Source organism: Diabrotica virgifera, chromosome 1, assembly GCF_917563875.1.
Source record: "Diabrotica virgifera virgifera chromosome 1, PGI_DIABVI_V3a".
NCBI classification, from domain to species: Eukaryota; Metazoa; Arthropoda; class Insecta; order Coleoptera; family Chrysomelidae; genus Diabrotica; species Diabrotica virgifera.
In genome coordinates, this window is record NC_065443.1 from 25,556,488 (window position 1) to 25,570,102 (window position 13,615).

Genomic DNA, 13,615 nt, shown 5'->3' on the forward strand with positions numbered 1-13,615 from the left:
ACAACATTTGATAAATTGTGAAAATGCTTCTGAAATGTGGTCAAGACTGATCACAATACATGAACAAAAGACAGAAATATCTAGAGAGTTACTATGGCAAAAATTTTATGAATATAAAATGCATGATAATGCAAAAGTTGCAGAGCATATATCAACAATTGAGCTATTAGTTAGACAGTTAAAAGATGTTAAAGAAACTATTAGTAATAGTGCTGTTTGTTCCAAAGTAATTAATAGTTTACCTCCTAGATTTAATGCCTTTCGTACAGCCTGGGACTCTGTAGCTAGTAATCAGCAAACGTTTGAAAATTTAGCAGCAAGATTGCTTAAAGAAGAAACTAGAATGAATAATGATGACTCTGAAATATCCCGTCTTGCTTTACAAGTAGAGGCTTTACAAAGTAAACTGGAAGTCACCAGTAAAAAGAAAACAAATATACAGGACTTAAAGAAGAATACCACCTGTAATTATTGTAAACGCAAGGGACACTGGGTCAGAGAGTGTAGAAAGAGAATACATGATTCTAAAAATCAAGATAAAAATAAGTCATCAGAAAGTAATCAAAGTTCAGCTTATATATGCGATATTTCTTCCATGTACTTGTCAACCTCCAGCGCAAATAAAAGTGAGTGGATATGTGACTCAGGAGCAAGCCTACACATGACTGGTGAAAAATTGTTGTTTTCAAAATTAGAATCTCTATCCGAACCTACGTTTGTTAGAATAGCAAACGACAAGCTGATTCCTGCAGAAGGTAAGGGTGTTATTGAGATACAGGCATTTGTAGAAGGTGAGTGGTATGATCGTACTATAAATAATGTCCTATACATTCCTGAACTTAGTCACAGCTTATTTTCAGTGGGAGCTATGACAGATAAAAACTTTACCTATCATTCTCATAAAAACAGGTGTCAATTTCTAGAGCCAAATGGAAACATTTCATGTGTTGGAGTACGTAGAGATAATCTGTGGGTCATGCAATTTAGAGTTAAGCCTATTGCAGAATGTAATTTAGCTTGCAAAACATCAATAAAGTTATGGCATGATCGCCTAGGGCATATCAACTTCACCACAATTAAGAAAACAGCTAATTTGGTAGACAACATGAGAGTTGACGACAAAGAAGAATTTTTCTGTGAGACATGCCAGTATGGGAAGCAGTCAAGAAAATCCCATAAAAGTCTTACAAGAAGCAGATCAGACAAACCAGGTGAATTTATTCACACGGATGTATGCGGGCCAGTAAACATTTCTTCTCCAAGTGGATCAAAATATTTTGTTTTATTTAAAGATGATTGTAGCGGTTACTGCAGTGTTTATTTTCTAAAGCACAAGTCAGATGTTCTCAACAAGTTTAAAGATTTTAAAATACTGATTGAAAAACAAACTGGCAATAAGATTAAGGTTTTAAGAAGCGACCAAGGTAAAGGAGAATATATCAATAGTGACTTTCAGGATTTTATCAGGAAGAATGGTATATTACATGAATGTTCAGCTCCTTATACACCTCAACAAAATGGCCGCAGTGAGAGGCAGTTAAGGACAATTGTTGAAAGTGCGAGGACTATGCTTATCAACAAAAATGTGTCACAAGAATTGTGGACCGAAGCTGTAAATACTGCTGTATATGTTCTTAATCGAACGGCTTCAAGTCAAGTACAAAACATGACTCCATATGAAAAATGGTTTGGGCGAAAACCAGATCTAAAGCACATCAGAGTTTTTGGCAGTACAGCTTACATGTTGATACCATCACAGTTTCGTAAGAAGTTTGATTCAAAATCAAGAAAATTATTGTTCGTTGGATATGATGGATATTCATCAAATTATAGACTGTGGGATTGTGAGAAGAGAAGAATTGAAGTGAGCTGCAATGTAAATTTTGATGAAAACGAAACAATTAAAAATAAGAAGGAAAACTTTAGATTAAAATTTGAACTCCTAGATGATAATGAAGAAAGAGACTATGATGATATGTACGATATTCAAGAAAGTGACAATGAAGAGAGTTTAGACATGTCACAAGGTAGTAGGTCTCAAGCAACAGATCATGATGATGAGGATTTTGATTGTAATCTGTTCTATGATGCGAATGATGATCATGTAAATGATAGACAGCTACGTAACAGAAATACACTGTCTAAGCCGGACTATTATGGTGTAGCAAACTACTGTGACATACTTGAACCCATAAGTTATGAAAGTGCAAGAAAGTGTGAGGACTCTAGCAAGTGGCAACAAGCAATGGAAGAAGAAATAGACGCCCTCAAGTTTAATAACACATGGGACTTAGTAAAATTGCCTGATGGTGCAAAAGTGATAGACAATAAGTGGGTTTATCGTGTTAAGACTGACTCAGATGGTAATCCTGTTCGTTATAAAGCACGTCTGGTTGCACGCGGTTTTATGCAAGAACGTGGGATAGACTATGAAGACACTTTCGCGCCGGTTGTGCGGTATGACTCAGTGCGGATTTTGTTATCGTTAGCAGTGGAAAAGGATCTTAGACTTGCTAACTTTGATGTACAGACTGCATTCCTGTATGGTGATCTACCAGAGTGTGTGTATATGAAGCAGCCAACTGGTTTTGAAAGTAAGAAGTCACACAACTTAGTGTGTAAATTGAATAAAAGCTTATATGGACTTAAGCAATCACCACGATGCTGGAACCAGAAGTTTGTATCTTTTCTTAATAAATTTGACTTTAGACAATTAAAAAGTGATCAATGTGTTTTTGTTGGTAATTTTGCAAATTCTGAAACTTATTTAGCAATTTATGTTGATGATGGACTTGTCATGTCAAAATCAGAAAGTGCTATTAATGAACTTCTAGAATCTTTAAAGCAAATATTTAAAATAACTGTAAATTTAAATAATAAATTACATTTTGTTGGACTTGAGATTGAACAAGATCTTAGTGCAGGTACAATTGCTATTCATCAACATAATTATATAGAAAAACTTCTTGTTAAATTTAATATGACTAATGCTAACCCATTAAAGATTCCTGCAGAGCCTAGTGTACCTTTGTCTAAAGGAAATATTTTAAATTGTAATAAATCTTTGCCATATCGTGAGGCTGTTGGTTCACTAATATTTCTAGCAACCACCAGTCGCCCAGATATTACATTTGCAGTTAATCAGGTAAGCAGATTCTTTAATGCTTGGAGTGATGAACATTGGAAAGCAGTAAAACGAATTTTTAGATATCTGAAATATACTGCTCATTATAAAATTGTGTACAGAAAAACTACACAAATCAAGGTAATAGGCTACACTGATGCAGACTATGCTGGCTGTCTGGATACAAGAAAATCTACTAGTGGATATGTATTTATACTAGGCAATGGTCCTATTACCTGGAAGAGTCAAAAACAGAACGTAGTGGCACAATCAACGACAGAGGCCGAATATGTGTCCTTGGCTTTTGGTGTTAGAGAAGCTTTATGGCTTAGAAATTTTTTAAAGGAGATTGGAATTGATGTCTCACCTGTCAACATCTTTGTTGATAATCAATCTGCCATTAAGCTAACACAGGCACAACAATTTCATAGCAGAACAAAGCATATTGATATTAAGGTTCACTTTGTTCGAGATGAGTGTGAAAACAAGAACATATGTGTAAGCTATGTCAATACAAGTAATCAGTTAGCGGACTTGTTCACTAAAGCATTGTCAAAGACAGTTTTTAACAATTTATTGAATAAGTTAAATTTGTCAATTTAAACTTTGTATTTGTTAATGTGTTAGGTCTTTGTTTTAGCATTTGTTGTCAAATCTTGAATAAGTGGGAGTGTTAATGTAAGCTCCCGAACTAATGTAATATTCAAGATATAAAGAAAAAGAAGAATTAAGTTTTATGGTTATGTTCATTATTGGAAGTTCCGTTACACAAATGTTACACATGTTTTAATTAATATTTTCAGTTTTCTCAGGCTAATTGTTTAATAAACTTTTTACTAATCGACAGGAGAGTTATTTTATTTATCAATAGCATTTTTCATAACGGTGGGCATGATAACTGCTTAACCGTTCGTGCGATTAACTTAATTTTTGGCATACATATTCTAAATTAGATTCACTATCATGTGACGAGAGCTTTTTTGATTAAACTTAACCATTTTCGAATAGCAATATAAAAATAGACAATTTTTTTGGTGAAAATTACGACTTTTTTTTAAATTTCGACTATTTCTGTAATTTTTTTTCTTAAATTCCTCTCGTCACACGAGAACTATGACTAAAAAATGATAACAAATAAACAATTTTTGTTTCAGATAAATATTACGACCTGAATCATGCCCACTGTTTGACCTGAAAAAAAAAAACACTTTCTACACCACTGGACACAGCCGCCATGTTTTTAATTATTTTTTAACTTTTAACATATGTTTTATGTTCCTTAAGAGAAAACAGTAGCGATCAACAGGTAGCGAAAACGCGTTCCAAGATTGCGGCTGTAATTTTGAATATTTTTTCGAGATATTTGGGACATGTATTCATAATATAATAAAGAATGGCGGTACAGAGACCAATTTGAAAAATATATTAATACAGTGGAACCTCGATAACTCGGATTAATCGGGACCGCGACCGATCCGGGTTATCGAAAATCCGAGATAGCCGGAGAATATGGTAAAAATTAATAAAATACGGTATACTTACAGATAAACTCCGTTAGAATTGAAATAACATGAAATATATTTATAAATATGCACATAGTACCTACTCATTAAAATTACTAAAAAAAACACCAAACCCAAACGTAAGCAAATGGAAGCGAACAATACAAGACACACAATACTAAAGACCATTGTTTATAAAAGAATTTTTTAAATAGTCTTTCCTAAACAATGCTGACAGTTTGAAATAAAAAGGAATAGATACTACAGACAGGTGGCTGTTGTTTCTGCGGCGTGTGCTATGAGTCATTTTTAATATCGTATAGTTCAAATTACACACATAAGTACACATTATCTCTCAAATATTATATTACACATTTTTATTGTTGAAAGGTTTGTCTGATAATTAACTATTTTGATTGGAAATAAGCCACAATTAAATTGAAAAATACAAAATATTGAAAATCAAAATGTTTATCTGATGAAAATCGGTCCGGGTTAGCCGGACTTCCGGGTTATCGGGGGCCGACTTATCGGGGTTCCACTGTATGTAGAAATTACTCTGTAATTAAATACAATATTAAAAAAATTTTTACTAAAAAAACTAAATTTTTTATTTCCTTAGTAGTTCCAAAATGACACAAAATCTAGGCATCGGATAAAAAAGTTTATTTGAAGAAAGTGTATTTTTTTGTTCTTCTTAATGGCGGTACAGGCTAGTTTTTTAATATTGTATTTAATTACAGAGTAATTTCCACAGATTAATATATTTTTCAAATCGGGCTCTGTACCGCCATTCTTTATTATATTACGAATACGTGCCAAATATCTCGAAAAAATATTCAAAATTACAGCCGCAATCTTGGAACGCGTTTTGGCTACCTGTTGATCGCTACTGTATCACCTTAAGAGTCCACCTTTAAAATTAAAAAAAAAATGAAATCAATTAGCCCAATAGTTTTCATACAATTTATCATTACATTTAGACTACTTTTTAAGCTCGAGAAACATATATGACCCCTTAAATGATTTGTAATAAACTGTTTTAAGAACATTAAAATTATTTTACTTTTCCTCCTTTTCAATTACGGATATGAATGTGTTAAAATTATAACAATATGAACTGTCGAAAATATCACATTGGCAATTTTGAAACATTGGGCCAAAACAAATCGTTAATTAATGCAAAAAGCAAAGGGATGAATGTGATTTTTTAAAAAGAAAAAACAATGAGCAGTTCAATTTTGTTAGCAATCTAACAAGGATTAAACATTACATCATCATCATTCTCTTTGCCTTATCCCTATGCGAGGTCGGCTTCCCTAATTACATTTCTCCACACAACTCCTTGGGTCATATCTATATTAATCCCCTTTACCAACATGTCCTGCCTAATTGTCTCCGCCCAGGTCTTCTTTGGTCTGTCCTACTCCTTCCAGGAATCTGCACTTCAGCAATTCTTTGTATTGGGTGATTAATTTCTCAACGTTGAACATGACCAAATCGTCGGTATACTGCGAAAACCAGATAAATGACAAATTTTAAAATATTGAGTTAAGTTTACCAAAATTCTCAGCTTTTTACGCTCTACGTATAGGTAAAACCTAATAAATGATACGACTTACCATTCAGCAGATAATTTGTGTAATAAACAAATAAGTTACACCTAACCAACTTTTCATTTTCAAATAAAACAATATATCGCTACTTACTTCCATAAAATCAAAGTTCTTTTGCATGTAAAACCAACTAAGCGCACATATATATTTGCCGGACAACAATATATTTCTACTGCTGTATATCTACCATATTCGGTAAAAAGGTGATAAGTGTCTTTAACCCATTAACCGCCAAGCAAAGAAATACTGCAATAATATGTAATATATTTGATTAACTAGAGTAAAATAAACTTAAACAGTCGTAAAAAAATTATTTTACACTTTGATAATGACAGGTGTCACAACAACAAAATGGTTCGTTTTCGAACCTTTGGCGGAAATGAGATATAAAAATTGAAATAGACAATTTTGTTTTTTTGTGAAAAGTCTCAAAACATTTAGAGTGTAAATGGACCTGGAAGTTTTGATAAACAAAAATAGTATGGTTAGAGACATACAAGAGACCCATACTGAAGACAAAGTCCAGCTTGATTTAAGGGGAAAGATACCTGGCTACGATTTACTGGGAGCCACCTATGATAAACATTACGGCGTCGCAACCTACATTCGCTGCAATATAGAAAATGGTTTCCTACTTTCTGCTTCCAATGAAAATAATATACATGAAGTAGTCACCAAGATTGGAGATATTACCGTAGTTAACATATACAAACCTCCAGCCACTACATGGAACCCAGAAGTGCTAAAGACTCATCCACATCCTACTATATACATCGGCGACTTCAACAGCCACCACGAAATGTGGAAGTACACCACGAATGATGAAAATGGGGAGGCACTAGTAGAATGGTCCGAAGAGCAAAACACATACCTAGTTTTTGATGCCAAAGACAGAGGAACATTTAAATCAGCTGCATGGAGAAAAGAATATAACCCAGACCTATGTTTTGTCTCAAAAGATACCAATGACAGACCACTAACAACTGCGAGAAGTGTCCTTGCAGACTTCCCACATACTCAACATCGTCCGGTGCTTATCACCATCGGAATATCAATTCCAATAATTAAATCATATCCTCGACCCAGGTGGAATCTTAGAAAAGCAAACTGGAAGAAGTTCTCTGAACAACTAGACCGAACCTTGAGCTGGGTCCCTCCAACCAGCAAACATTATGAGAGGTTTGTGGGCGCAGTAATAAGCACTGCCAAGAAAACCATCCCTAGGGGGTATCGCAAAGAATATGTGCCTGGATGGACTGAAACATGCGAAGACTTATACACGAAGTTTCTCGAAAGTGGTGACCGAGAAATAGCCGATGAGCTTTTACACAACATCGATACAGCTAGACGCCAAAAATGGATAAAGACTGTCGAAAACCTTGACTTCAAAAAATCAAGCCGGCAGGCATGGTCCTTGTTGCGGAAAATTGGAGGAGCTAACCAGCTGGAATCCAGAGAGTCTAAAATGTCTCCTAACAAGGTTGCCTCCCATATAGTATCTCTATCCAGAGCTCCACGAGATCGAACACATACTACCAACGTGAAAAGAGACTTAAGGGCATTAAAACAAATGAACAGAACGAACTCCGAATATTCAGCAAGAATACTTATTTCTGAAATCACACATGCGCTGAAAGAAATGAAATCAGGTAAAGCACCTGGCTTTGATGGTATCCATCCAGAGTTCTTGATACACAGTGGTGCATACACGAAACAGTGGCTTGCAATGTTCTTTAATGATATACTTCAGTCAGGTAACATTCCTTTCTCACTTAAGCGAACAAAGATAATTGCAATTCCGAAACCGGGCAAATCAAACGATAAGCCAGAAAACTACCGCCCCATAGCTCTACTCAGCATGGTATATAAACTATTAGAAAAGCTTCTCCTCAACAGAATTAGTCACAGGATACTAGAAAATGTCCCCATTGAACAAGCTGGCTTCCGCCCTCATCGAAGCTGTACGGACCAAGTGCTGTCATTAACAACTTTTATAGAAGCTAGTTTTCAAAAGAAACAAAAGACAGCAACAGTATTTATAGATCTAACAGCAGCATATGATACTGTTTGGAGACAGGGATTAATATATAAACTGGCCCGCATTATCCCCTGCAGAAAGATAATTAACCTCATTGACAACATGCTGACCAACAGAGCCTTCCAGGTTATAATGGGAAAGGAGACGAGTAGACAGATGAAACTTAACAATGGTCTTCCACAGGGTTCTGTCCTTGCCCCTTTACTTTTCAGCCTCTATATTGCTGACATGCCTGAAACCGAATCTCGGAAGTTTGGATATGCTGACGACTGGACCCTTGCAACAAGCCACCAATCTTTAGAAACTACAGAAATCACTCTCACGAATGACTTATCCATCCTCAGCGAATACCTTAAGAAATGGAGACTACAGCCAAGTACTACAAAAACTGAAGTATCAGCTTTTCATCTAAACAACAAGTTGGCAAACAGAGAATTGCGAGTGTATTTTAATAACAAGCTGTTAAAACACAATAAATACCCGAAATACCTTGGGGTTACTCTAGACAGAACGCTCACATTCAGAGAACACCTGACGAAAACAGCAGCAAAATTGAAAACACGCAACAATATAATACAGAAACTCTGCGGCACTACATGGGGGTCCACAGCATCAACATTAAGATCCTCTGCTCTTGGCCTGATATATCCGGTGGCAGAATACTGTGCTCCAGTGTGGCTAAATAGCAGGCATACCCACCTGGTCGACACCCAACTAAACCGTACTATGCGTATGATAACAGGCACAATTAAGCCCACCCCTACAATGTGGCTACCTACCCTTAGTAATATAGCACCACCCAACCTACGCCGCGAACATGCATTGGTTAAAGAATATAACAAAATAATGGACAGTCGCCAGCTTCTAGTCCACAACGACATCCCCGATATTCTTGGAAACCGTCTCCGATCCAGGTTACCCCCTCTACAATCTGCTCAAGCGCTGCAGCAATCCAACTTTGACTTAAATACCCGATGGAGAGAAGATTGGGAAAGTAGGACAGATCCGCATTACCATAGTCTACCGGACATCATAGGGAAACCTGGCGAATTTGAACGTCCCCGTAAGATTTGGGCAGCCCTTAATCGAATTCGAACAAACTGTGGAAGATGCGCCGACTCCCTCCACAGATGGGGTAAACTCCCCTCGCCTTCTTGTGACTGCGGCGCTGCAAGACAGACGATCAGTCACATTGTTCAGGACTGCCCACGCAGAGCATACACAGGCGACCCTATAGACTTTGTAATGGCAACCGAAGGGTCAATCGAATATATAAAAAAATTGGACATCTGTTTGTGATGCATTGTATAATGCATAAATCTAAATATATTCTGTGATATACTTAAGCCATACGCTAAATAAAAAATAAAGTATGGTTAGAACATTGCCTACACCTTCTTTCTCAAAAACGAAGTCGAACGGCCCTCTATCCTTTTTAGAAATTATTTTAGATATTTTCAGTTTACACTTTCCAATCCTGTATCTTGCACTGTGCCAGTTGCATAAATTCGACAAATCGACATATTGTCTACAACACTACACAACCTCCCTACCCCACCCTAGATTATAACAAAAGTGAATACCAGAATACCCGTCTTTCTAAAGGTACGTATCCACTACATTCGTAATATTGGACCACCGAGGCACTGCCGCACGGTCGTTGGCACACTGTTGCACGGTCCGGGAGCGCCAACTATCCAATATGTTCACGAACCTCTTGCACTCCGCGCTCCCTGCAACTGCTCCAATCAATACGGTATGCGCTCCTCTACATATAAACCAACACCAATTGGAAGGCCGAGGCGGAGCGCGCACTGTTGCACGGTCCGGGAGCGCCAACCATCCACTATGTTCACAAACTTCTTGCGCTCCGCGCTCCCTGCAACTGCTCCCATCTACATGCATGCGCTCCTCTACATATAAACCGCCACCTATTGGACCGTTGAGGAGCGCACGCTGTTGCATGGTTCGAGAGCGTTAACCATCCACTATGTTCACGAACTTCTTGCGCTCCGCGCTCCCTGCAACTGCTCCAATCGATACGGTATGCGCTCCCTTACATATAAATTGTCCACAGATTGGAGCGCCGAGGCAGAGTGCGCACAATTGCACAGTCCGGGATTTCAAACACGAGATTTGATGACTCAGAAATTATTTTTTTGTGTTTTTATAACAACTGGTATACAAATAGGTTAAAAAAATAATGGTTTAATTTATTTGACCACAAAAGTGTTATGCCAATAAAATTACTACAGTAAAAATAAAGTTGTATCGAAGGATTGAAAATGTCGGACATTTAGAAAATATTTTTGTGATGAAAGAACGAGTTTGGAAATTAAACAAAATTAAATTTAGTTACACTTATATCTTGTGGTTGCTTAAAAAATACAAAGATTTAAAAAAAAATTAACGAATTGTCAAAAAAAATTCTATAAAGAATGGTGCGTTTTCGCACCTTTGGCGCTAAATGGGTTAATACAGTGTGATTTATTTTGATTTACAGGTAAAACCAGGTAAGTGATTGCACCTCGACCTTAAATTTAGGTTTAATCAGCTAGGTCTCTTAACTATTTCAAACTAATGATAGAATATTATTTCTGATATATGCACCTTTCACTAGCATATCAAATATCAAACACAACTGGTACGCTTAATTCAAAATAAAGCACTAAACTTTAAAAACGTTTTTTCTTGATTTCGGTATTTCGACATTTATCTGGTTTTCGTAGTATACCGACAAAATCATCTTAACTCTCTCATTTTGGCATCAATTGGTGCCACACCTAGACTTCCCCTAATATACTCATTTTTAATTTTATCCTTTTTTGTCACTCCACTCATCCATCTAAACATTCAGTTCCATACATCATAGCGGGTCTTATTGGGACCGTGCAAGTTCAGCAAAGCGACACCTATTTCTACGCTCTGCAACTTTATTCGCACTTTTAATTATATTGGCCAATTATATTAGTCCTGGTTACTGGATAATTGTCAAGGCCATAGTCCAAAAAAATAATAAGAAGAAAAAATAAGATTTAGGTTATGTTATTAAAACGTAAACAATTAGGCATTCCAAATCATGTGATATAATATGGCTGCTGGATGGCGAAACTGTCATCCATAGGCGTATCCAATGTTTAAACCACTTCATATTTAATTTGCTATCACAATTTCACAAATTTCGCTACACAATTAACAAAAAAACAAAACCAAACAGAATATTCTTTACAAATTTGTCAATATTCAATGTAAACATTAGATACGCCATGACCACCCCCCTTAACTATGTCTATGGCCATGTCAGTTTAGCCATCAACCGGCCACCACTGACAGTTCATTGGAATCCCTAATTGTATGTAGTAAATAAAATTAGTTATTAAAATGCAGTACTGCAAGCAAAATACACTTAATTAAATTAACCTTTATATAATAATTGCATATTATATCAATATTGTGGAGCAACATATAATTTGTCTTATTCAATGACAGTAGATATGAAATGCACGTCAATTTGACAATTTCAATTGACAATATGAATTATTTAAGAAAATTGTAATATTTCTCCGCTATTCGCGCACGATCTTTTCTCAATTCCCTTTCAAGTACTTGCACACCGTAAATAGCTGTTTTATAGAATTTTCCCTTCAGCTTCATTGGAATTTGTTAATCACACAACACACCACTCGCTTCCTTCCCCTTCATCCATCATCACATACAAAAAATATAAACATTTTCCCATATTTGTCAAGGCACTGATTTAGGATGCTCTAAAAAAGAATTTTTTGCTCTCCTAAAAAGTACCACTTTTCACATTCCATAGTTGGAAATGGTAGGGACATTATAGTGACAACTGCAGCTTGTGATCATAAAAGGTATTTAACAATTGTTTATTATATTTACTTACTTCTAACTCTTTTATTATAGATGAATTATAATCTACAGTTTTTCTCATGACAGACTTTCGTAATCTTTTTCCATCAAAATCTTCCAAAGTCATGTTACTTAACGGACCTGGTAGAGGCTTGTGAATATTCACAAAGGGCCTAAACGGCGGTCTATTACCGTAACCTACAAAATAATAATTTACTTATTAATTGGAACTTCTTTGTATATTCTATAAACTATATCTCATTACATAAAAAAATTACCTTGCATCGGAGCCATAGGTGGGCCAACTGCTAAATTAGGGGGAGGCATCCCCATATTTGGTGGTGGTTGGGCAAAATCCATTTTGAAGGATATTTTATTATAAACCGACTAAAATAATTTCAGTAAGAGCGCAAAACACTTTCAAAAAATAGCACATTAAAAACAATATTGTTCCCGAATGCAATTAATGAGTAGCACAATTACATAACGTTTTATCGTATATTTTCACTACAGCAATATTTGTACACACTTTTATTGTCTAAAAAATTACACAATATGATTATTATATTTATTTTCGAAATTTATTTCACGTTTCGATGAATGCTACAAAATGGACGTCCTAAACCCACAAGCCACACCGGAATAATGTCAATGTCACAAGTCATCAAGTCAATTTAAATGACAAGTTATGTGGGAAATGAGGGAAATGTCAAAATTTTATGTTTCCTAAAGCCGGACTCAAACGACTCGTGTACTTGGCGAATAATCGTCACTTGCGTACACTTGCCATATCGTGTGAGTGGGTTACTCATACACGATTATTTGTCACTCGTTGCCACTCGTTCGTTTTCCAACTGTTGTCAGTAAATCCGGACTCAAACGACTCGTGTACTTGGCGAATAATCGTCACTTGCGTATTCGCTCCGAGCGTTAACAAAGTGTCAAAGCAAAATCGACCGACCTGCTCATGGTGGCGGTTTTTTGAAATTTTATAAGGACGCTTTGTGTATGTTGAGACATTTAAAAAATGTCGTGTCACGCTAGTGATATTATGTATTAATATAAACAGAAAATAAAAACGCACTATAAATTCTTCACTTTCCAATATTGATTATCAGTTTGATTTTGTATGCATAACCTCACTATCGCAGTTTATGGCAATAAATATTTATTAACGAAAAAGAAAATATTTTGTTGCACTATAAATTACAGTATAAATTAATAACTAATGAATTCTAACAATTGTATTCGGTTATTATCACTACAAAATAAAATATTCAAGTTTAACAAAATAATCCCATAAGACTCAACAAAAACGTCCTTACAAAATCTGACAGCGTATCACGTGACTGTACGTAGAGGCAAAGAATACTCCATCCAACGGATGGAGTATTCTTTGGTAGAGGGGAGACGCACGGAGCCACGGAGCCATTCTTGCCATGTCGTCTGAGTGGGTTAAGGCGGC

General features: G+C 35.9%; 1 protein-coding gene across 1 annotated transcript in view; it reads right to left on the reverse strand.

The window, feature by feature from the left end:
- The window catches only part of LOC114324168 (pre-mRNA 3' end processing protein WDR33), a 161,584-nt gene extending 148,779 nt beyond the window's left edge, over window positions 1-12,805 (reverse strand). Inside the window, exons 1-2 of the mRNA XM_028271920.2 lie at window positions 12,429-12,805; window positions 12,185-12,348 (exon numbers count right to left, since the gene is read on the reverse strand). Of these exons, the coding sequence (XP_028127721.2) occupies window positions 12,185-12,348; window positions 12,429-12,510 (246 nt within the window). The 5' untranslated portion in view covers window positions 12,511-12,805. The remainder of the gene's footprint in view (window positions 1-12,184; window positions 12,349-12,428) is intronic.
- Between the last annotated feature and the right edge of the window lie 810 nt (window positions 12,806-13,615).